Raw genomic sequence first — 23,750 nt, 5'->3', positions numbered from 1 at the left:
CAGCCCCGCGGTGCATGCGAGCTGGAGGAAAAGAGCAATCCCTTCTCTCGGTGCCGGACATCCGCAGCGTGACGCCGGGCTCGGCTCGGCTCGGCTCGGCTCTTCCCTTCCCGTCGGCCGGCTCCCGGCCCCGTGATTGACACCGCCGGCCCCTCCGCCCGCCCCGCAGCACATCCCATCCCTCCCGGCGGCCGCTCGCCGTGCCCGGGAGGCGGGGAAGGGCCTCCCCAGCCCTTTGACACCGTCTCGGCAGGAGTTTCACTTCGCTTTCGCCGCCGCCGCCGCCGCCACTTCTGCAGGCAAACACCCCCGGCTTCCATGTGACGCCTTCCAGCCACTGAATGGGGAAAGCGCCTATAAGGGAGACACTTTCCCTTCGTGCAGGAGAAAAGGAGGGGACGAGGGGCGCAGAAGCCGGAGGTGGTGGTTGAGGGAAAGACAGAAAATGAATTAACAAATCGCAGGAAACGAATTAGAGGGGGGGTGGGGGGAGCGAGAAATTGACACCCTGGGAAAGAAATTCTTGGGATTACTTATTTGTTGCCCCCCGGTCCCGTCTCCCTGACAGAACTCGGTCCGCCGTTGCTGCGCTCGGCGCTGGCTACAAAGAGCCCCGGGGAAGTTCCTTGCTCCCCAACTTGCTCCCCAACGCCCTTCCCGGGGGGGCAGAGCGTTTAGGTTGTTTTCTGTTGGATTTTTTTTTTTTAGGTTTCCCTTCTCCACCCCCCCCCCCCCCCCCCCCCTGGAAGGAGGGGGTCTCGTTCGCACCTCCCTGGATGGTGCGGTAGAAAGGAGGGGAGTGTGGGGGTTGGAGGGGGGGCTCGTGGTGGGAGGCTGCCGCGCCTGCTGCTCCTGCATTGGTGTCTCCCCTATGGACGAAAACAGCCCTCTGTCTCCCAAGGCAAATGCTTTCAGTATCGCCTCTCTGATTTCAGTCACCGCCGCCGAGCAAGCAGGGAAAGGAGCGCTGGAGGAGCGCCGCGGCGGCCGCAGCGCGCCCGCCCGCCCCGGCTGCCTCCCGCAGAAGATGCACTTCAGCACCGTCACCAGAGACATGGAAGGTGAGTGCAGCGCTCGGCCCCGCAGGGCTGCGGGACAGGACCACCGGCCACCGCCTGTCCCAGGGCTTCCACTCGGCCCGGGCCGGCAGCCGGGCCAGGGGCAGCGCACAGAGCGCGGCCTGCCCGCGGAGCCGCTCGGAGAAGGATTTGTCGCTCCTCCCGGCACGCCTGCGCCCCTGTAGCCCTCCCTTAGAGAAAGACATTGCCCGTGGCCCGGTAGCAGCTTTCGACGGCTCCGCCGCTGGGTCTCGCCTCTTCTCAGAGGTGCTGAAAGCATCCCCCGAAAGCGCCGGCCGTGCCCGAGGCAGCGGCAGGCCGGGGCTCGGTTCCCACCGGCTCTGCAGCCGCTGTCCGGCCTGGGGGCTGTGTTGGAAATAACGCAAGAGACCCTCGGGGCCTCGAGGCGCCTTTCAGCATCGGAGGGGGTCCGAAGGAGCCGGCCGCTCCCCGGGCCGGCCTGTCATGCCCCGCAGGGCCCGCTCGAGCCGGCGGCTGAGGGCTGCACAGCCGGGCTCGTCCCGGTGCTCCTAGGCGCGGACCCGGAGATTTGCTCTGGTCCCGGCCTCTTCTGCTTTCTCTCCCGGGGATGGAAGGAATGGGGCATTGCCAAACCAGATCCGACTTCCCTTGTCAGCTGCAGCCTCGCGGCTCCTGAGTGAAGGACGGTACCTTGCAGCAGCGTAGCTACAAGGAAATAAGAACCGATTTCTTTCTCTGAGTTTCCCCACTCCTCTTTTTTACTTTTCTTTTTTTTTTTTTTTTTTTTTTTTTTTTTTTTTTTTGAAGGGGAGGCGAAAGGAGGGAGTTTGCTTTGTCCCAAGTGGTGTGTGGCTAGGGAGGCCTGCAGAGATAGCACGGGCTTTGCACCGCCGAGGCTTTTGGCAGACCTCTCGGGTTTGCAAAAGAAAAAAAAAAAAAAAAGAAGAAAAAAAAAGGGGAAAAAAAAAAAGCCCAGGCAGGCAGGCAGCGGGAGTAGCGAGCTCCCCGCCTGCCCGGGGGGAGCGGGGCTGGGGCCAAGCAAAGCGGAAAGGGGGAGGCGCCCCGCTGGGCTGGGCGCGGGGCAGGAGAGGAGGCGGAGGGCACCCCGCGGAGCCGGTGCGGAGGCGGGGGCCGCGCGGAGCGGCGCGGAGCTGGGGGAAAGCGGGAGCCGGAGCGGAGCCCTGACCGCTTGTTTTTGGAATGATTTCAGCTATCTCCAGCCCCTGGCTCACCCAGCTGTCCCATTTTTGCGATGTTGCAGCTTTCACGGCCAACAGCCTGAGCAGCCTGAACGCCTCCGGGGGGTACCACCTCTCCCCCTCCCCGGGGGACCCGTACGGACAGCATGAGCCGCCGCACTACGAGCCCTGCACGGCTCAGCAGCACCCGCACCCGCCGCCCCAGCACGGCTACCCTTTCGGCCGGGCGGCGGCGCCGGCCGGGACCAACCCGCCGCCCCCAGGCCCCGAGCAGCCCGAGGGTGCCGGTGGAGCCGCTGCGGGGCCGGCCTCAGTCTCGGGGTGTTCTGCTGTGGGGGCCGCCACGGCCAAGGCGCCGGTGAAGAAGAATCCGAAGGTGGCCAACGTGAGCGTTCAACTAGAGATGAAGGCGTTGTGGGACGAGTTCAACCAGCTGGGCACCGAGATGATCGTCACCAAGGCAGGCAGGTCAGTGCGGAGCTCCCGAGCGGCCCTGGATCTCCAGCCGCTCCCTCCGGACCCGGGTACTCAGGCCAGTCGGGGCGGGAGAGTCCGGTGCGAGAGCTTGTATTCGCAGTTTGGGGGGAGATTGAAGCTGCTGCCCAAGGGCGAGTCGCGGAGCGGCCCGGCCCAGCGGTCGCCGTCATTTGATCCTTGCGCTTCTCCTGGGGCGAAATCTGCGAGTTCTTGCGGCCCGAAGGCCTCGGCGCTGCGGAAGAACGCGCGGCTGCTGCTGAGGGCAAAGGCGTGCGGAGGACGTCAGGCAGGGCAATGGGTTTAACTCCCGCTGAAAAGGGCGCTGTGCTCCTCCGGGCGCCTTCGGCTGTGACCCCACACGGGACTTGGATCCGTGCTTACGGAGGACAGTGTGTGCTCCCGGGGCGGACAGCAACGATACGGGGGAAGGAAAAAAACAACACTCAAAACCTGCTAAATTCTTAGTACGGGCAGATGTTTTCCTTCCGGCGGAGACGCGAACAGACCCTAATTCTGCACCTTGAAACGTGTTCAGGGCTGTTGCATTTCCCGATTATCGAGTAACGAGCCCGCTGAAAGCGGCTCCTCTCAGCTCTGCTCTGGCCGCCGCGGCGCGGTTCCGGGGCCAGGACCCCGCTCCTGGCCAGGGAACAAAGAAAGTGGCTGATGCGATAGCGTTAGGAACGAGCAAAACATATGGGTGGAAGGGGAGTCCCAATTACAGATGTTAGTTACTGCATTTAATGGAAATCTTCGGGAAGCGCCGCGGCGGCTCGGGCAGAGCTGCGAATCTTTCCTCGCCAGGCTCTGGGCAGAATTGCGAATTGTCCAGGCTCTGTCTTCCCTCGGTTTAAAGCGATACGGCGGCCGGGAGAAAAGAAAAACAAACAAATTAAAGAATCCCCCGTTGCTTGCTTTCAGTTCGCCCCAGGGCTGACTGCGGCGGGGTGGCGCGGGGAGAGGGTCGGACTCCGCTCCGAACGGTGCGGCCAGATCTGTGACCGCCGCCGCGAGTCCCGCTCTCCCGTCAGCGATTTTGAGGGTCCCGAAAATGAAAAAAAAACAAAAAAAACAAAACAACAACGACAAAAAAAACCACCCACAAACCCAAACAAAAAACACAACGTACTTATATGTACGCAGTTGACTTTTTAATTTTTTTTTCCCTATTAGCAATTTCCTAAAATAAAACAAGCACCGTGGTGGCCGGTGCAAAAGCAGCCGGCGCTGCGTTGCTGGAGCTGAGCGGAATTTCCCGCAGACGGTGCCTGCCCCGGCGCCGGGGCGCACAGCCCGCTGCCTCCGGCTGCGGCCCCCGAGCCCGGCGCCGGGCTCGGCGCTGCTTTCCTTAGCGGAAAAGGTCGTTCAGGCTACAGGCGGAGACTCCTTGCAAACAGGAGTTCTTCGATCTGGCTTTCTTGGCTCTCCGAGAAGAGATAAAGGATTGCGAATATCCCGCTTCAAAAAGTTTCGTAAATTATCCAATTCGAATTGAATCGGGGGCTTTCTTCCCACCTTTTTCTTCGTTTACTTTATGACACCATCGAAACTCCAGACAGGAGAGTAAAAACAGGAGAAAACGGGGTAAAAACAGCAGGAAAAGGCTCGGGGAAAGCGCTGCAAAGCCTATTCTCTCCCAGCACCTCCGGGCTGGCCCTGCTGTTTGTCTAGATGGGTCTTATCATCTCAGGTTGTTTGTTTTAAAACTAAGTTTTAGAACAAGAAACACCGGAATTTGAGCTAATGGGGGCTTTTACACTTTTAAAAATAGTAATAACAGAGGGAGCCACTGAAAACGTCCTCCAGAGTTTGCTAAAGCCTTACAGAGAAGGAGACGCAGCTGCCCGATCCTGCTGCAGCCCGGCAATGCTGGGCCCGATCTGGAAGTGCTGCGGAACCAGAGGCGCGCTGACCCTTCGCCCCTCCGAGGGGGCCAGGGGCACATAGCAACAGGTCCGGCCGTGCGCCCCGAGAACGAGCCGTGGGGCGCCCTCTGGGTCCGGGTTTGATTGGGCTGTTTGTTCACGGAGCGGCTGGGATTTTGGGTTTTCAATGGCTGCAAACACCCTTCCCGAAGTACTGCCCACCGTCGCTCGCTTGGTTTACTACTCTGTAAAACAAAACGAAGCCATAACGAGCCCCGACGCCAAGGGCACATGTTCGGCGTGTCCCCCCGGGGAGCCGCGGGCCAGGCCCCGGTCCCGGTGTGTGCAGATGTAGGAGGGAGGGACGGGTGAATGGTCCCGGCTCTTCCCTTAGCCCACCGCCGATCGCATTTGCTCCTTGAAGGAATCGTGTCCTCCCTGAGCGTGGGATCCGCGTTTCGGCTTAACTTTGGCTCCCCGGGGGCCTGAGCAGAGAAGAACCGGGGGGAGCAGACCAGGGGCTGGCCTGCCCAGTTCTGGAACCCTGGGCTCCTTTCTGCTCTCCTCTTCGTCCCGCAGAGGTGCGGGGAGCTGGAGCCTGGCCGGGCTCTTGCAGTGAAGTGGATCCGGAACGGGACTTTCTGGGAGATCCCGTTGCCCTCTAGCCCTTGCCCGCCGAGGGGGAGCATTTGACCCTCAGGGCTGGGAGAGGTCTCCCGTTGGCCCTAGGGGCTGCTGTTGTAACCACTGCTTCCAAACAGGCGCAATTTGGTGGGTACAGAGGCTGCACAGGTGGGAACTCGATCACCTCGCGTCATTCATAGGAGTTTTTAGATTTGACCCCCACGGGCTGCCCAAGACTCTCGAAGCTTGAATGTGGGTCCGCAGACAGGGAACTGCAAATGCCTTGCATTTGCGTCCAGTCAGGTCAGCTATAATGATGGAGAAATCACAGGAAATAAATTATTTTTACTTGATCTCTCCATAGCAAAGGCAGAGGATGATCTTGTTCCCCCTGGCCTCTCCGTTCCACCGCGGTGGGGCATTTTGGGTGTCTGACACGAATGGTCCCGGAGCCGGACCTTCCCGGATGCTGCCGGAGGCTGGGGAGCACGGCAGCCAGTCTCCCTAGGCAGCTTGAGTGTATCTGCCTCTTCCTCCGGCCACTGATTTCTGTGAGGGCTCTTGTCATCACAACCGGGCAGGCATCGAAGCATCTGGACGGGAAGAGACCCGTGCCGGCCCCTCGGGGTTCCCTGCTGCTCCTCAGCTTAGCACTTCTCTCTCCTCTCTGTGCCAGGCGCATGTTCCCCACCTTCCAGGTGAAGATTTTCGGGATGGACCCTATGGCTGACTACATGCTCCTGATGGATTTCGTACCGGTGGATGACAAGCGATATCGGCAAGTAACAAATACCTGGCCTGTCCCGCGGTTCTCGGAGCCGTAGGGGCTGGTGGGTCGCTGCCCATCCCCTGCTCCTGCCCTCTGGGGGTTCAGGGATGTTCCCCTGGATGTGACACCTGTCAGTGCGAGAAAGGGAGGGGACAAGGGATGCAGCTGACCCGGGGTCTCTTTCACACCCTTGCAACGAATCGGGGGCCAGGAGCGGCTGCACGGGACCGCAGGGCCCCCTCAGCCTTCGTACCAGGCTCACAGGTGGCCGGGGCCAGACCAGCATGGGGCGAAGGGCAGGTTTCCATAGGGTACAGGGTAGGAGCTGCCTCGTCCTGCCCAGAAAAGCTCTCCTGTGGCACTGCTACCCATCTCCACCAGCAAACACCCTTTACCACTTAACAAAAATCTGCCTGGTGCTCATTGAATGCTGTAGTCTCTCAGCGCATGTTCCGAAGTTGTGCCATGCCTGCTGGGGAGCTTCCTGGGTGCTTAGGTGAAGAGAGTGGGGTTTGTGCTCTGGAAAGGCACTAGCCACTCAAGCCACAAAACCCTGTCCTTGTTTCCAGCAGCAATGTAGGAAAACCTTGGAAAATCTCACAAGTGATGCGGACTGGGTTGGAACCCCTTTAACTTTAAGACAGTGAAAGGCACATTATGTATTTAGCTTCAGATCAGGACGCCAAGCAGGCAGCCCGCATAGGAATAGTAGGGTCCAATATATAAATATTTAGACAGATATCCAAATTCTCAGGGCGTCCTAGAAATGTTTGCTTGTCAAGGGAAGTAGGATATATAACATCCAATTGAGTATATCTTTAAAAAGTAATGTTTCTGCTCAAGTCCAATGGTGTCTAATTCCCCCTGTGCAAACACTGGCTTTTAAAGTAAACACGTGTATAGAAGATTGGTTTCTCTGTTTTAAATGTTACTGTTGAATATCTACTTTGAAAGAATGAAACAAGACTGCTAAATTCTGAACCTGCTATTAATCTACACAAAACTTTCCACTTTTCACTTAAAGCCAGAATGTTACTGTATAGAGGGCTCTTTTTCACCCTTTTTTTACAGGAAGGGGGAAGCTTTTGTGGCTTCTCTCCCAAATCTACACGGGTAGCTATAAATTTCCTCCATCCTGCAGATTTCTTTCACAACAGTTCCATCGCCGACCTGATAAAATATTATAACCCCTCTGCAGCAATTCTGGCTGCGGAAAAGAGCTCGTTCCTCTCGTGGCTGTGGGAAGCGGGAGGGATGGAGAGGCGGTGCTTCCCCCTCGGTGGGCCAGGGGCACCGTTCCGGGCCGGGCTGTGCGGGGCGCGGGTGCTGCAGCCGTTCGGGGCGGCGCTGCGGGGACGCGGGCGGGAGCCCCCCGGGCAGCGGCTGAGGGTGCCTTCCCCTCCCGCAGGTACGCCTTCCACAGCTCCTCCTGGCTGGTGGCCGGCAAAGCTGACCCCGCCACCCCCGGGAGAGTCCATTACCACCCGGACTCCCCGGCCAAAGGGGCTCAGTGGATGAAGCAGATCGTTTCCTTCGATAAGCTCAAACTGACCAACAATTTGCTGGATGACAATGGGCATGTAAGTGTCTCTGGGAGAAAATGTCCAACACGGGGCTGCACCGGGAGGGAACCCCCCGAGCTGTGATTTCCGAGGGGTGACTTCATCCGCGCTCCTCCCCGGGGGTTCTTCCCCAGCCCCGCGGCTGCCTCGGGCAGTGGAGCCAGCAGGGCCGGGGCTGCGCTCTCCTCTCTCCATGCTCCGCCTGGATCAGTTATTGTCTCCTTGCTCGTTTTATCATTCAGATCATTTTGAACTCCATGCACAGATACCAGCCGCGTTTTCACGTGGTCTACGTGGACCCCCGGAAAGACAGCGAGAAGTACGCGGAGGAGAACTTCAAAACTTTCGTCTTCGAGGAGACGCGCTTCACGGCAGTGACCGCCTACCAGAACCACCGGGTGAGGCGGCAGCGGAGCTCGGGGCACCCGAAAGCGGGGGTTGGGTGGGCCCCGGCGGTACCGTGGGTGCGGGTGCATCCTGCGCTGGCTCAGCCCCTTCGTCCGGCTGTGGGGTTGGAGGCCGGGCTGCGGGTGTCCGACGGCGGCGGGGGTGGCTGGGGGTGTTCCCGCCTCCTCCTCCCCATCTGCTAAACCCATCTCGGGCAGCCCAAGGAACCCGATAGCCGGGGAGCTGCATCGGTGTTCACCTGGGAAGCGAAGTGGGCTCTAGCCCCATCGCCAGCTTCCCGCCGCCCGAGGGACCTCATTACCTATGTAAACCGGGGATAGTGGGGAAACTACGGGCTTCCCGCTGCGAAATGTCACTCACAATTTGTTTGGATAAACCTGCGATTTTACTGCTTTAAACTCGTAGCGGTCTGTTTCTCCTCAGAATGCAATTATACGTTAAAAACGAAACAAAACACCCCCACCCCAAATCTGATGCGGATCTCTGGGCAGCAGTTAATCCAATTTTTCCTTTAAATCGCATCAGTGTAATATAAAGAGCAGGAACCCCTGCAGAGGGTGGAAATACGATTTCTTAGCGGGGGCTTTGTAGCGCTGCTCCGAACTGCCTCGCTCCGGGACGACACCGCCCAGGCCGGGGCTGTGTCCCGGGGCTGTCCCTGAGCAGTGTCACCCTCTGCAGTGACTCCGAGCAAATTGACATGAGATCTCTCCGGGATGCTGCGGCCGGGCCGCACCTCGCCTCGGTGGAGGCGGCGAGGCCAGAGAAAGGCTGTGCCTTTAAGGGGCTCTGGAGTCCCTCCCCGGCTGGCATTTGCCTGATGGCTCCGGACAGCTGCTCTATCTCTCCTGCTTTCTATCAGTTTGACCTCTAAGGCTGGAACTGTCACTGAGGGGCTTAAAGTTTGTTTTTCAACCCATTCCGGAAACTCACAATCACATACTTTATCCGTGGATTTGCTTAAATATAGAAAATGTCCTGCCTTCTCCCTGGCGAATTAAATAAATACATAAGTATGATTTATCCAGTGATTTGTCTTAACTGCTCCAGTGGTGACCCATATAATGTGGCATTTTCTTACAAGTGCATTTACTCAGCTTTTGCAGCCGACTCAGACTGCCTCTCTCTTCACCTTGAACTCATATTAGGTAGCATATTAGCCCGCATTTTCCAACAGAGGGAAAGCACATGTTTGTGCTCTGTGGCAGAGAACACCCTGGCTCCAGCAGCCACCTGGATCCTCTGTCTTACACCAAGCACTGCTGAGTCCCAAAGCCTGCTCAGGAACACACTCGCTGTTCGGCCAGGGAGCCCCCATGTGCTGCTTTGAGACATTTTGCTACTTCTCCTTACAGATCACACAGCTGAAGATTGCAAGCAACCCCTTTGCCAAGGGATTCAGAGACTGCGACCCTGAGGACTGGTAAGGCTATGGGTTTATTGATTTTGGCAATACCCCACTGACCCTTTCACATGCACCTGCCCAGCACAAGGCATGCATGGAGGAGGACACTGTATTGGACCCCGTTTGCCAGTTGCAGCTCACAGAGGCAATACTCCAATTGCTTATTCTCTTCTACTATCAGCTCAGTATCATTTCTCCTCTTCTAGGCCCAGGAACCACAGGCCAGGGGCTCTTCCTCTCATGAGCGCTTTTGCCAGATCCCGGAATCCAGTCTCTTCCCCAGCCCACCAGAACGGGACAGAGAAAGGTGAGAGTCCCCAATGGCCAGGCCAGCCCATCACCCAGGCCTGTTGGCCTGCACGGCCCATGCATGCATGCTTGGGGTCAGCCTTGCTTATCATACTGGTGCACAGCCCCATTACTAATGAGCTTTGTGCTACTACTTATTTTTTAAAGAAAAATACCCACCTTCATAGCATAATTCATTCTTCCTTGGACTACAACATTTACTGTTGTTTTATGCTTAAGAAAATGTGCTACTTTAGAAAACACTGCCCCTTGCCTTTAGAGTCTCATTTTCGACTTTTTGGCAACAAACTCAGCTTTTTAGGCTGAGATGCAGTGCTGGCCACAGGTTCCTTTTCGCATTGCCCTTTTAATGCGCCTCGGCAGTGCCCTTAGGGCCGACCCACTCCATTCAGGAGCTGCAGTCAGGTCGAACAGCATCTCTGCCCATTGACTGCTTTTCCATTACCCAGAGCAAACAACTGCAAAGACAACCGAAGGCCTTTCTTCCAACGCACTCCAGGCCTGCAAAATAAAGGGAAGTCTGTGTTTGTTTAGTGTTACACAATTGCAAAAATGTCAGGCGTGCACCAGCTTGTCAGTCAACTCAGCTCCATTTATCGCAGTCAGAAGGTCCCGTCCCGCCAGCCCCGCTGCTGCCGCATGCCGCTGCTGCACGCCCCGCTCTTCCCTCCGCGCGCCTCTCTCCCGTGTGTGCGGGTGCGCGTCCCGCGGGCGCGGCCGCACTGACGCTGTTCCCCCGCAGATGCTGCCGAGAGCCGGCGCGAGTTTGAGCGGGAGGCGGGCGGGACGGCGCTGCACCAGGCCGAGGCCGCGCACCAGCAGCTCATGTCCCGCGTGCTCAGCCCCGCGCTGCCGGGCGGAGGCGGCGGGCTGGTGCCGCTGGCCGGGGCGGGCGGCGGCCGGCCCAGCCCGCCGCACCACGAACTGCGCCTGGAGCCCGCCGCGTCCGAGCCGCTGCACCACCATCCCTACAAGTACCCACCCGCGGCGGCCGCCGCCTACGACCACTACCTGGGGGCGAAGAGCCGGCCCGCTCCCTACCCCCTCCCCAGCATCCGCGGGCACAGCTACCACCACCATCACCACCACATGAACGCGGCGGCCGCAGCGGCGGCGGCCGCCAACATGTACTCGCCGGCCGGAGCACCCACCGGCTACGACTACGGGCCCCGGTAACGGGGCACGGGCGGCACGCGAGACACCGCCCTCCCCCTTCCCGCCTTTCCCTCACCTCCCGCCTTACGAGTGAGCTGATTGGCCAGCTCGATCTGATGGACAGCCTGACAGCCCAATCGCCGGCAGCCGGGCCCCAGCCCGCGCCCCGCCCTTTGGGGGTTGTGAGGGCGGCGGTGCCGGCAGCTCCATCGCGGTGTGACCCGCGGCTGCACTTTGATAAATGAAGCCATATGTCCTTATCTCCCTGTTCCCCCGCTCCTCCGTTCGTGCCGGGCATCGAGGACCGTCGGGCGGCTGGGATGCGGTGGGAGGACGGGGAAGCAGCAGCGGTGAAGCGGCTTGCCCCCTGTCACTCGCCCGCCGGGTGTCCTGATGGAGGTTTGGTGTTACCACGGCTGTTTCCTTGCAGCAGGGCCTGTACGCGAGCACCGAGCAGGGGCTGTGGGCCCGGCCCTGTGTGTCGTTCTGCACTTGGTGTCAGTCTTTCCCGGCCCGGGGCACACTCAGGGCTGGGTCACAGGTGGCTCAGGTGGTTCTTTGAGGAGATTCTTAGGGAAGCAGAGTTTAGTTTAAGGGAGCGCTTTGAATCCTCACTGCCAGAACAAATTTCCCACTTCTCCGGCTCTGACCCACTCGTAAGTTTTGGAGTTCACTGGGATGCCTTAACCACAGCAGCAGTTTCTGGAGCTGTTGAGAAGGGCCTATGGCCAAGAGCACAGCCACGTACAGCTGTGTTTGCATCTTGTTTTCCCAGCAATACCTGCAAAGGTTTAATAACCAGCCTGAGGGTGGTGGAGTATCTGCAGAGTTCAGGCTGTGTGTTCCCCACCTGCTTCCCAGGCAGCCTCACACAGTCCTGCCCTCCTGCATCCTTTCCCAAGTTCTCGAATACTTTCCCGTGTAGGTGCCTTTTAAAGGGACTTCTGGGTTTTTTTTCTTAGACTGGCTCACCCCTTATATTTGGGCTGACCCAAACTGCAGTAATCCTAAAGCACCTATTCTGCATTACCTGCTTGCTGCATCTTCCCTCTTAATGCTGGTAAGTATTTTTTCTTTTTGCTTTAATATCTTCCTTCAGTAGTCGTTCCTTACCGTTAAAAAGATAGCCCTGTTCATCACAGTTCTCCAGTGATGCATTTTGAATAGCTGGCTCGTGTTTTTTTGTCAGATGCTCACTGAAGGCAGTCCCTTTGTGTTCAGAGAAGGTATTGAGCAGCTTCTCAGCTGTGTTGATATACAGTATTATGAACACTTTTCTGATTATTCCATGGAACTCCATTAAAAGATGGGAGTTATTTATTTTAAAGTCATCTATTCATCCATGTTTGTGCATTTTCATTACAAACTCTTTAAAACAGGTTCTTTCCCTTGTGCAGGTGGCAGTGTTAATAGCAATGTTTATTTTGTCTCTGGCAGTGGGCTTTGGGCTTCCAAAACCTATTTGGAAACGTTTAAGAAGGGATACAGGCTACCATGAATATTTTATGTAATTTTTTTCTGTTAAAAAATATATCTGAATCCATAAAAAATGACTTTTGCAAGAAATATGTATTTTATTTGACATTTGCAGTGAATTGTGAGATTCTTAGTGTCTGGCTGAACCATAATTATGTCTCAGAAAGGTTGATGTAAAATAGCCTTGTGCTTATTATTAGTCAGTGGGAAATGGCTCTTGGATGTGCTCTATTGCTATTGCTTTGCTGCTGTTATTTCAGAGTTTTCAGTATGATTTGTTATCTGTAAACTGATTAGTGCCAAAGCTTTGGTCAAACATTTAATGAAGTTGTTATATTTATTATTTCCTTCAAAGGTTATACAAATCCTTTTTTTTTTTTTTCTTGTAAGCTGCAGTGTAGGAAAAAAGTGAAGACAACCAAAGAATCATATCTGCAAAGTGTAGATACATGTAGATATTTGTAGATATATGTAGATAATCTTATATCATTTAAATTGAAAAGACATTGGACAGTGACATTTATAAATATTTTTCCTCTTCTTTCTTTCCTTCATTTCTTGTTTGATTATTTGTGTATATTTGTCAGTTTATCTGCCCTGAAGTCTAAGCCTCCCCTACAAAATGAGGTTATTTAAATCAGGAGAGCTCTCAGTCTGAGCAAACAGTGGCTCTCCATAGGTGATTGCTCCTTCCCTTCTGTCCATGGTTGCTGCAGGTGCCTGTGGTTGTGGTGATCTATCACAATACAGCAGTTTGTGAGGTTGGGATTCCCAGGTGTAAACAGATCTGTTTGTATTGGTGAGCACCTCTTCTCTTCAAGCACACACAGAATGCCCCAAGATGCCAGGATTAAACGGTGCCCTTAATGAAAGTGGCTCAAGGTCCTTGCCTTGACTGTAGGAATTTCAATTTTATACTTGTTAGAAGAAGAGAAAATCACAGAACTTCAGGCCATTCACTGTGGTTGGTGGGCCCTTAGGATCACCAGTCTGTGTTCTGTACTAAAGAACCACTGCAGAGGTCCTGAGGCTGAATGGGAAGGAGACCATGCAGCTATGTTAAGGCTAAAGTCTGAACTATGAAAATGGTATTTTTAACCATGCATTTAGTCCATCAGCATGCAAGGTGCTTAGACATGTTCACACCGAAGCATGTTAGCAGTCCAGTTCATGTTGTGTTACAATTTTTAAATCAAGATTCCTCAGGGATTTGACTGGTGTCCCTCCTTCCATAACAATGTCTGTCTCACTAGATGGGATTGTTACAGATATGGAAAACAAAAAGGGTTATTTTTCTATCACAACAAAAAGCCATTTCAAAGGAACAAAACCCCATAATGCTGCAGGTTGACTAGTAGAAGCCTTTTGGAAATCACATGAAATCTGTAACACTTTAATGTCATATTACCTGTCAGCCTGTTAGTCAGGATATATCATGGGTATACCATGCATTACCTGTGTATTGTAGAGTCATTTGACAAATGACTTATTATGATTTGATTACCTGTCTGGTTAAACTTCACTGTTGCTGTCACCAAGGTCCATGGCTGCATTTCCAGGCAATACTTCCACTTGTGGTCACCTCAATTCACATGAAACACTTCCACACAAAGTGTATTTAAAAGCTGCTGTAAAACAGGCCCAAGTATGGAGGTTATAAGCATCCTTTGTCCCTTCCAAATAGGGCTAGAGAATAAATTAGCCATTTAGCGCTATTTTCTAGAGTTACAGGGTGAGTTCAGTGATTGCTTCTGAGGTCTGGAAACCATGTCACTTAGCTCACTTGGTAAATCCAAGATTAGGTCTACACAGGTGGAAAAAGGGTGGCTTTTGCTTAATCACTTAACCCAAACACTGGGGATAGCTCCAGTTTTCAGAAATGGCTTTTTGCAACTGATTTTGTTCTTTCCTTGCTGTCAGAATTGACTAAATTCAATGTAGGATAGGAGCATGTGGATGAGATTCCTGTGTGTTTGCAGTGTTCATGCACACTCTTCACACATTCCATAACGTTTTCTTTAGTGTTTCCTTCTCCTCAGGGAGGCTCTATAGCTCTGGCTAGAACTGTGCAGGTAGTTCCCAGCAGCTGGCTCTCAACATCCTGGGATGCTGGCTTCTCTTCAGTCAATCTCAAACACATGTATGCACGGCCACGGCCGGTGGAGCAACTGCTTTGGCTTCCTGCTACAGTGTAACACTGGCTTGCAGGGTGGAAAATGACCCGAGGACTGGAGCAGGTAGAGAAAGGTATTCAGGCAGCAGGCTGCTGGGGGACGGGGTGGGTAACTCCACAGCTGCTGGGGTTACAAGGCTGGGGGCCATCTTGGCTGGGGCACTGTCCTCTCCTGCCAAGCACTCCTCCTCCTCTCCAGCAAGTGGATTTCAGCCTGTGATGCTGGATCCCTCACCAAGGGGCAGCTGTACCTTGATCTGTACGGAATAAGAAAAGCAGGTTCACTCGTGCAGTGTAAGGTTCTGCCTGTGTAAAGGGATCCCTGTAGCCGCTAGAAACAAGTCATGTACCCACAGGTTAGGGCTGAGGGGCAGAAGCTGAGCCCTGCGGCCTGGAGAAGGCTGGAAGAGCAAATGCAGCAGTACCTGCAAAGCAAGTTTCAGCATCATCACCCGAAGAGCTCAAAAAGCTGCCTTGAGCCTGTTGGACACGGCTGGCCTGGAAGGTGGGAGAAGAGCGTGTGTGCGCACAGACATGCGTTGGTTCTTTGCACTTTGCCTTCTGTTGTTCGGTTTCCTGATAGGTTGAAAGCAAATGCAGTTTTGCTGCAGCGCGTTGAGACCAGGGTGCTTTGGCCTGAGCCGCCGTTTGTGTGGAACTGCCGCTGTGGGCACGGACACCCCCAGTGTGTCCCGAGGGTCGCCTCGAGGGGCCCCGCAGGTGTCGCTGCCAGGAGGAGGAGGAGGAGGAGGAAAATGATGCTGCGCGCACCCCGGCCGTCCCTGCCTGAAGATCAGGCTCCCTCCAGAGGGAAGAGTGGGCATGGCACACGGCGGATCCAGCACGCACGGAGAACGAGAAGGGCTCATCTTCGGGAGCAGGGAAATACGCGATGAGAGGAAAATCCAGATTTGGGGGTTAAAGGAAAGACTTGCTCTTTGAAACACTCTGGCATAAATAAGAAAGGGCAGTCTCCTGTGAGCTACACTTTGAGGATACTCAGCCAGCAACGGCTCAGCTGTTGCTTTAAGCTGGTGTTATTAAGAATCCACTCTGCGAGTGTAGAGGCCAGTACTCGAAACATATTTTGTTCTTCATTTAGTCATTCCAATCCAATTGATTGCTAAGATGCATAATTTACACAGGTGTTTGACAAAACTAGGTGAAGTGACTGTACCCAAATATTTCTATTATTGCCATTATCACAAGCTTAGCATGTGCATGTAAAACGTGCTGTCTGTTACGGTGAAACACCCATTGTCAGTGGGGATCTACACAGTGTATTAGAAGTTTGCAAATCTCAAAGAATAGTATTTCATACTTTTTTCCCCCCTCTGTGTGTTACACACACATCAATGCAAAAAGGAAGAGCTACACACATTAATTTTTAAAAACTCAGACATGTCCTGTATACACAATGTATGTACAAGTCTGTTCTCCAAAGGCTTAATGTCCTTCAAGAGGGCTGTGTAAAGTATTATGTGTGTTACGTATGCCAGAAAAAACAAACTCCTTCCCCCCATTAATAGAAATGACCTATTATAAATTTACCAAAGATACCATAGTTTTATAAATTGGCCACATATGTCTGTGTAATATATTTATTATATCACATTTCACAGCATTTCTGTTTTATGAAATTCAGCCTTGAATTTGTCACATATGTTTTGCATATATGTGCAATAGTTGGCCAAGTATATCCAAGTAAAGTATGATAAATGTGTTCTTTCCATCTGGGAAATTAAATGTTTTTCCAGATTAAAAAAAAAAGGTTTACTAAGAGCAGCCTATACAAAATAATTACAATAAATCACTCACTTCTATTTAGGTTAAAATTATAAATTTGAATTAGTAACAAAGTGATTAAGAACAAGAGCCAGAAAACTCATATTTAGTACCTAATTCTATAAGGAGATAGAGCAGCATAGGCCCTACACATTTTCAAGGCTCACTGCTCCATGTTGTACCATCCTGCCAGGCTGTAGAGCTGCTTCCATCTCCTGCTCCCAGCACAGCTGGAGCTGCCAAAGGGCAGCCTCTCATCCCTGTGAGAGGTGCACTGTGAGAGTGAGTGCCCTGCAGAGGCCACTCCAGCCTGGGTTCTGCACCTCTGTGAACAGCTCTCAGTGGTCTCTGGGAGATGGAGAAGGAAAGGAAATGTTTTCCTGCAGTGTACTCCTCCCTGACACTCCAGGACACCTCAGGTGCCACTGCTGTGCTCGGTGCCTGCCTTCACAGGAGTGATTGCACAGGTGCCCAGGGACTCACACTGATGTCCTTGGGCTTTAAATTAAAAAAAAAAAAAAAAAGAAGTGAAAAATGGAATAAACAACATGAAAAATTTACAGAAGCACCTTAGTGTGAGGTGTTAGCACTATTGCTTTTGTCACTGGTTTTAGCCTGGATGATGGGCAGGGTCTTAGCATTTGCATTCTACTCCACTTGCTTTGTGCTCCCATTGTTCCTTGTTCCAGGGGGTAACAGTTCTCCTTCTCTCAGTGCTCCAGCTTGGCTGCTTCAGCCTGACCTTTGCCTGGCTGTGAGCCCCAACCGTGAGCAGAAGAGCCAGCATGAGAGTGGAGGGATTGCAGGCAAAGCCATCATCTGGAAAGGGGAGAGGCAGGCCCTTCAGGCTGGTTCTACTTGAGGCACTGCCTTGCACATTTCTTGCTTTCCTGCTTGTTGTCAACTACTTCAAACCAGATGGGCTCAAGAGATAAAACTATAAAGACTCAATGTCTCTATTTAGCAGGATGCCAAGTCTGCACGCCATCAAAATATCTGAGGCAAAAAAATCTGAACAGACAATACTTACTCTAAGTGTTAAGAGCAGCCTAGATACTTTTCCATGAACACAAACAATGCATCCACAAATCACTGAGATTTCGTATCAGCTATTTTTAAAGTTACCATCAGGACAAATGACACAGACATTCTCTGTCATGTTAAAAGTTATTCCGTAGACCCAGTGCACCCACTGCCTTCTTGCCTGTGTCAGAACATGTTTATAGCAAGCAGTGCCATGGGGGCCTGAAAAATGTATTTTTGCATGTGTGAGGTGCCAGAGCTATTGAGCAGAATAATGGCTCGTCATTTGAACATCCTGGCTAGATTTCCTGATCTGGACATAATCAGGCTCAATCAGTCCTGCCACTGGTAGGAAAGAGAGATCATTGCTGTCCAGAAAGCATCTGAGGATTTCTATCGTGTTTTGCTGCCCTAGTGTATATATACTGAGAATAAAAACTAGAAGAAAACAGCATCTAGCTGTAATCTCAAGGAAATTTAACAGCTTTTAAAATTCCCTTTTATTTTTTTTAATAATTAGAAATTGTAACTGAGAATTATTAGAATTAAGATTTTTTCACTGCCACGTCACTCTCCTGTGAGGACATAATTAATACTCCAGAGTGGTTCTCCTGCAGGGCACATGACTGCTTCAGGACCTCAGTCCTTCCTGCTGCTATCCCCTGTGGCACTGCAGCTTCTGGCTTTATGACCCTTCAGAAACAGAAATAAATACATTTTTCTCCTCTGGGTGAGCACACGCTTATTTAGAGGTGTAGATTGTGGTCTACAGGATTTCTGAGAGTACTGACACCTTTAATAAAGGATGCTGGGGAAGTAAAAGCAAATATGTCTGATACAAAAGTAAGTTGATGTATGAGTTTTAGAGGCCAGACCTATCACTGTATGGTTCCACCAGGTCCTCTTCCTGCCATCCTTGTCCCCCTCCCATGGAGAATCTGGCTGGTGGTTTGCTCCAAGGCTCTTCATACCTTCCACAGTCTTCCTATCACCTAACTCAGAGGGACAAGTTGCTCCTTTGTTTTATTTTACCCCCGCCCTTCTTCTTTCTCCTCTTCTTACCAGCCAAACTGCAAGTCAAATTCCTCTGAGGTCAGAATAAAGCAGTACACAGCACTGCTGATTGGAAGTACAGCTGTAGTTCAGATCACTAATCAGGTGAGCAAAACTTTCCCAACTGAGGAGAGATTGTATTTTAATTTTATTTGATACTCTGAGGTCCTTGCCATGAATTGCCAACTCCCCCTATGATCTTAATTCACATTATAAAAGAAACCTCCAGCATGCCCCAGAAAAGTAGGACATAGACAAACACAGCCAAGTTTACTTGGAAAAGCTACAGTGGGGGACCCAGGCTGGAATTTCAGATTATTACGCTTTAGCAGAAACCCTGCTGCCTTTTTCCTTAGCCATGGCTGTCACTTTCCTGGTAGCACAATGGTCATGCTTAAACATCAAACTTTGTGCCGCAGCACTGCTGTAACATTGTCTAGTATTAATCCAGGCAATCATGTGCCGTGTTTTATGTAAGGATCCACACTTTCACACCACAGACACACAGCCAGAAAAGGAAACACATTGATTTAGCACTCAGTAATCCTTGTTTAATCCCCAGTCCTTTGGTTTACATCACTAACATGGCTCCTGCAGTAGTCAGTGTTCTATCTTTGTTCTTGGCACACTGAATTAAAGGAAAGATTTATTAATTTGCAAGTTGGCTTTGTAGATGCATCCTAAATATGCTAAAAACAAAAGCAGTCTAGAAGCCAGTATTGGCTTAACTATAAAAATCTGCTCTTTTAAACTCAAACCTTTGCAAGAGTCCAAGTCAAGCTGCAGAGTAATTTTCTGGCTTGCTGTAGCAATTGCATTCTAAAGGACTAAATTTAACAACTGCCTCATTGCATGCCCCCAGCTTACTTCCTTTTTCACTCATTACTACAAACACAATTAACCTCCTCTTTCCTTGCTCATCTACACTAAGGACTGCAGTGTTGTATGGCTCATGTACTGATAAGAGAAAGGAGTTGTAAGTAATGGATTAATTTGCAAATAATGTTAGAGGGTCAGAGATCACCATTCATTCCAGTGGTGATAAATATTCCATGTAATTGCTGCACAAATGCTGGTGTTTGGGATTTATTTCTATTACTTTACTAATGTCGGCTGCTTTCTCCCCTCTCAGGGTGCCAAAGACGGTGATTCCTGGGAGGAAGCCTTTGGTAATAATTTAGCTGTCATCACCTTCACTCCTGAATCCTCCAGGCCAGGTACAGGCTAGCCCTGTTCCTTTTTGGCAGGTAAGGTTTCAGAGCTAACTCCAGCATCTTAAGGTGGCTCTTCGCTTCTGCTAGCAAGTCAGTGGAAATCTTGAATGACAACTGTGCTCATGGTACAATTGTACATTTAAATTTTTTTAAATTTAAAAATGTTAATTTCTTAGATGCAATCAGAATCTGTATTTTACAGTAATAATCAGGCAATTACGTTTTACAGCCTATACTAATACAGACTGTCTTTCCTGTTGGAAACCATTCTTCTTTGGGGAAGTCCAGGTTGGTTCCTTAGCCAAATAAACTGTTAGAAGACTGTAATTCACAATCAAACTGTGGCATTTAGGCTCAACTCTAAGTCAAATTAGTGTAGTCTTGTTGCTCATTTCAAGGAAACTATAATGTGAAAGAAAATTCTGTTTACTGTTTAAATAAAATCAGTAATGATATAAAGTTAATTAATTAATTATATTTTGAAAAAGTATGGCATGGATAGTGTTTTGGTAATGGGAAGTAAAGGATGGCCCTGCTCCTGCAAGCAGCCCTGCAACCGGTGTCCTTCCTCCTGAAGCTGATGAAACTCTCAGCTGTGTGTCTTGAGATGCAGTTCATGTCCTCATTTTTTTAAATCTACCTAATCAGACAAACATAAATATTTAACTCCCAGCAAAAGGCAGTAAGGTAGATGTATGTACCCAGTAATCTTTAGAGTATCTTCCAAAAGACCCATTTATAAATCTAAACATTGCTTATGAGTCTTCCTAATTACTTTAGACACAGATGTTGACAGTAAATGGCAATTTGCAGAGAAAATATACTCAAGAATTCCTAACTTTCAGGCTCTGATCTAATAGTGTTTTTTAATAAGGCATGGGGTATTATTAATCCTTCTTTCCAGCGGGGTTCTGCTGTGCAAATGCCAGAGTATTTGCATCAAAAATTGTTTCCTACAATAAGCATTTGCCCAATATGGGTGGACCCTGGATTTCCTTTCCTGCTGGATGAGTATTAAACCTATGGCTCAGTTCTGTGGAAACTGCCCAGCAGTGGAGGCTGCTGTTTGCTGCCATGGAGAAGGAATGCTGGCACCCTCTGGGCCATGTGTGTTGTGTTGTACTAGACAGCACAGGCAAAAGGAAATCTCTGTGCAAACTCCCTAGGACAGGCCCCTCAACCACGTGCAACAACACTTTTTCCATTTATTTATTTCATTGCTTCTTTGTGCCAATTCTGACCTACTTTGAGATATGTGGAAAAGAACAAAATACAAGGTTTCTTTCAGCAGCAGGTTTGTGGAGAGTGACTGCATCTCATTCCACAAGGCTGAGGATGGAGCTGCTTGTACAGGGGGGACAGCTCCTCCTTCTGTGCGGGAGGTGGATGATGGGTGGAGATGTGCAACTCTGTCTGGTAGATGTAATGAACACCATCACCTCCCCTTGACTCAGGATCACTCAAAATTAGGCTTTAGCTTTCAACTGCAATGTGATCCTCCATTCAGCTACTGAGTAGTAAAGAAATAATCAAAGAAATGCATTATTTAAAGTGTCACCACACTCTAAAATGTGTAAGGCCACGTTTTATTTAGAAAAGCCTGGCAACAGTATCCTGGTTCTGTGTTTTAATGTAAAGAACATCAGGCTGGGTGCTCAAGGCTTTCAGTCCAGCAATATTCTGTCTGCAAGGCACAGCTGGATAACAGACCCAGACCTTAATTTGCATGTGTGATTTTCCTGAAATAATTTCTAAAGTCTTTGATGTTGCTATTCACTTTTGGTCACTTTTTCTTTGATTTCCACCTCTCTACAAAGCAGAATCAATTATTTCCAATAAAGTATCAACAGTGCACAGCCTAGACACAGTTGTCACTGGAGCTTTGTGACCAAGTCCAGCAGTACCCTGGCTCTCAGCACACTGGTGTGTGTCTAATATGCTTTAGAAGAATGCAAATTCTGCTTCGTGAGTCAAACAAAAAAACTTTCATGAATGAATTTCAGCTTCCATGACTGTAGAGATGACAAGTTAATGGAACCATTTGCACAGTGTGGATAAGGATTTAACCATGTGATTCCCCTAAATGTTAATGGGAGTTGTACAGCTGAATCCCAGACTTGCCATGCTGAAACTTAGCCCTAACTCTCCAAGGAGAAGGGCGCTAATTGGATTGCCGAGTTTAAATCCTTCAGCTCATCAGTCTATGGAAAGGATTTAGCACTGGCTCTGTAAAAGGCTTTTCATAGCTTTGCAGTGCAATGCTGGGGAAGATTTTTTCCCTTTCTTTCTTGTGATTAATTGTGAGGCTTGAGGTGACAGGAGGCATAATGAAATTCATAAATGCCGAAGGCCATCCCTAGTCACATTCCTGGCTGTTGGTTTAAGTTAGAAACTGACAGAAGTGTGAACAAATCAAGGGTGTTCTTACAGCCTTTCAGTTACCAGGAAGAAAAAGTAACTGACAATGAGAAACCACTGGAGGTGGTTTAATGGGTATAAATTTTCAAGAAAGAGTGATGTTTTACACTGATTTAGATTCTTGGATACATAAATGACTTACAAACAGACATATTCTGCCCCCACTGCAGTTTGAGGGATTCCAGTCCTTTTTTACAGAAGATATTGGCACAAGTTATGTCAGCAACCTGCCAAAGAAAAGGTGTTGCAAAACTTGTAGCAGAACCCAAAGCAACTTTGGTCTTTGTTTGTTACTGGCCTTGTTCTGCTTGTTATGAATTTAAAAAATCCACTTGCCTTTATGGAAGACAAAACTTATAGCTTAAACAAGCAGCATAAGAATTAACCTAGGACTCTCACTTCAGCCTGGAGACAGATTCTACCATTTCCCCACATGCACGTTTGAATTCCAGTGCTAGGAATTGCTTCAGCAGTCCTGTTTTCCTAGTCCATGGAGTGCAGGATGGGTCACATCTGAGCATATATGGACCAGACACTGATGCGCTGATCTTTGGAGCCAGCTGCCAGCAGTCTGTCCCGGGGGCTGCTGTGATCTGAGAAGGACACGCAGTGGACAGTTGCTGTGTGATAGTCCAGCACTGCTAAGGGCTTCAGCTTTTTCCAGCCGAAGATCCTGATGCGATGATCCCACCCGGCTGTCGCCAAAATCTTCTTGTCTGGACGGATGGTGATATCAGATATGCCAGCATTGACAAGTTCGTGTGTTTTGTAAACCTTTGTGAAAAAGTTGCAAATGAGCTCTAGTTGTTCCAAACAGAAGACAAAGGAATCTTTTGGTACTTTAGCAGGTGTTGTGCCCACCCAACACACCAGTGCCACACAGGGAGCGTGGAGCTTTTCACCATGTGGTGGATGGTGCTTGGTGATAACAACAGACATAGACAGAAAACACCTTAACTTGAGCCTTCCATCTCCAGAGCAATTCTCACAAAATAAACCCAACTCCTGTATGCTTTTAGTTTATTTTGCATTTAAAGCTATATATATTCTGTCACAAGTGAAGCTCTGAATCGAGGTTTTGAGCACAGCTTAGCCCTTTTCTTCCAGCTATTTTTGTATGAGCTGCAATGTTCAGAGCTAAGGCCATATATTTTCCCTGCTTCTGCAGTATTCCCAGGCTGAGACCCTTCTGAGCTGATTTTTAAGCTACCTGTTACTCACTTCTACTACTGTGGCTCCTCACAAAACCCCCAATAAGCTGTTGCAGCGTTTACGTCAGTCTTGAGAAAGAAATGCTTCCAGGAATTGGGTTACGGTGTCAGGAAATCTGTATTTCTAGTACTCCTTCCCAAGGGACTTCTATTTACACCAAATCCAAGGAGGGGATTATGGCCAAGTTATTGATTTCAGTCTTGGAAGCCCTTTGTTACTGTTTGGAGACTACTGGGGCACAGGTTTCAGAGGGGTACAATTAAATTGGGAGGCATTTGGCTTCCTTCAGGAGGCACTGGGGCTGCACAGGATTTGGCCTCTGGAAAGAAAAATTTTTGCTTCACTGACACAAGTTTCTCTTGAAGCACAAAGTTCAAAGTAACACACCTTTGCTGTTCTCACCTCAGGTAGCTTGTCTGAGTGAGCAATCTGCCTCTAAAACACATGCAGAATATGGACGCATGTGTGTGTGTGTGTGTATTGGAAGAGCTCAGCTTCTGTCACAACAGGGAAAACACCTTTGGCTTATAAAGCTGGCCCTGAATGCTGTTATTTATAAGTACCACGGGAAACGACACATGAA

At 50.5% G+C, this 23,750-nt stretch overlaps 2 protein-coding genes across 4 annotated transcripts in view; one reads left to right on the top strand and one right to left on the bottom strand.

Moving 5' to 3' along the window:
* The first annotated feature begins 159 nt into the window (after positions 1 to 159).
* On the top strand, positions 160 to 14,664 carry TBX1 (T-box transcription factor 1). 3 transcript variants are annotated; one of them, XM_056504010.1, is made up of 9 exons: positions 160 to 420; positions 936 to 1,061; positions 2,251 to 2,707; positions 5,882 to 5,983; positions 7,383 to 7,554; positions 7,779 to 7,934; positions 9,300 to 9,367; positions 9,556 to 9,656; positions 10,401 to 14,664. In XM_056504010.1, exons 1-9 carry the CDS (start codon positions 342 to 344, stop codon positions 10,832 to 10,834), a joined length of 1,695 nt encoding a protein of 564 aa, XP_056359985.1. In that variant the 5' UTR covers positions 160 to 341; the 3' UTR covers positions 10,835 to 14,664. The 3 variants fall into 3 exon arrangements, with proteins under 3 accessions (XP_056359985.1, XP_056359988.1, XP_056359986.1); XM_056504013.1 differs by having other exon boundaries at positions 161 to 420; positions 2,302 to 2,707; XM_056504011.1 differs by lacking the exon at positions 160 to 420 and having other exon boundaries at positions 427 to 1,061.
* A 1,932-nt stretch (positions 14,665 to 16,596) lies between these two features.
* GNB1L (G protein subunit beta 1 like) overlaps positions 16,597 to 23,750 on the bottom strand; it is a 47,850-nt gene continuing 40,696 nt past the window's right edge. The window contains exon 7 of the mRNA XM_056504026.1: positions 16,597 to 22,729. Coding sequence (XP_056360001.1) covers positions 22,463 to 22,729 — 267 coding nt within the window. The 3' untranslated portion in view covers positions 16,597 to 22,462. The remainder of the gene's footprint in view (positions 22,730 to 23,750) is intronic.

This window comes from Oenanthe melanoleuca, chromosome 15 (assembly GCF_029582105.1).
Source record: "Oenanthe melanoleuca isolate GR-GAL-2019-014 chromosome 15, OMel1.0, whole genome shotgun sequence".
NCBI lineage: Eukaryota > Metazoa > Chordata > Aves > Passeriformes > Muscicapidae > Oenanthe > Oenanthe melanoleuca.
Note: the sequence above shows the minus strand (reverse complement) of the source record. Positions and strands in the feature narration are given on the sequence as shown.

Excerpts from the sequence above, each read along its gene's own strand:
- TBX1 (XM_056504010.1), top strand. The coding sequence starts at position 342 with ATGGGGAAAGCGCCTATAAGGGAGACACTTTCCCTTCGTGCAGGAGAA. Across the intron at positions 421-935 it reads GAGGGGCGCAGAAGCCGGAG|TCACCGCCGCCGAGCAAGCA; the intron begins GTGGTGGTTGAG and ends CTCTGATTTCAG. Across the intron at positions 9,657-10,400 it reads CCAGAACGGGACAGAGAAAG|ATGCTGCCGAGAGCCGGCGC; the intron begins GTGAGAGTCCCC and ends GTTCCCCCGCAG.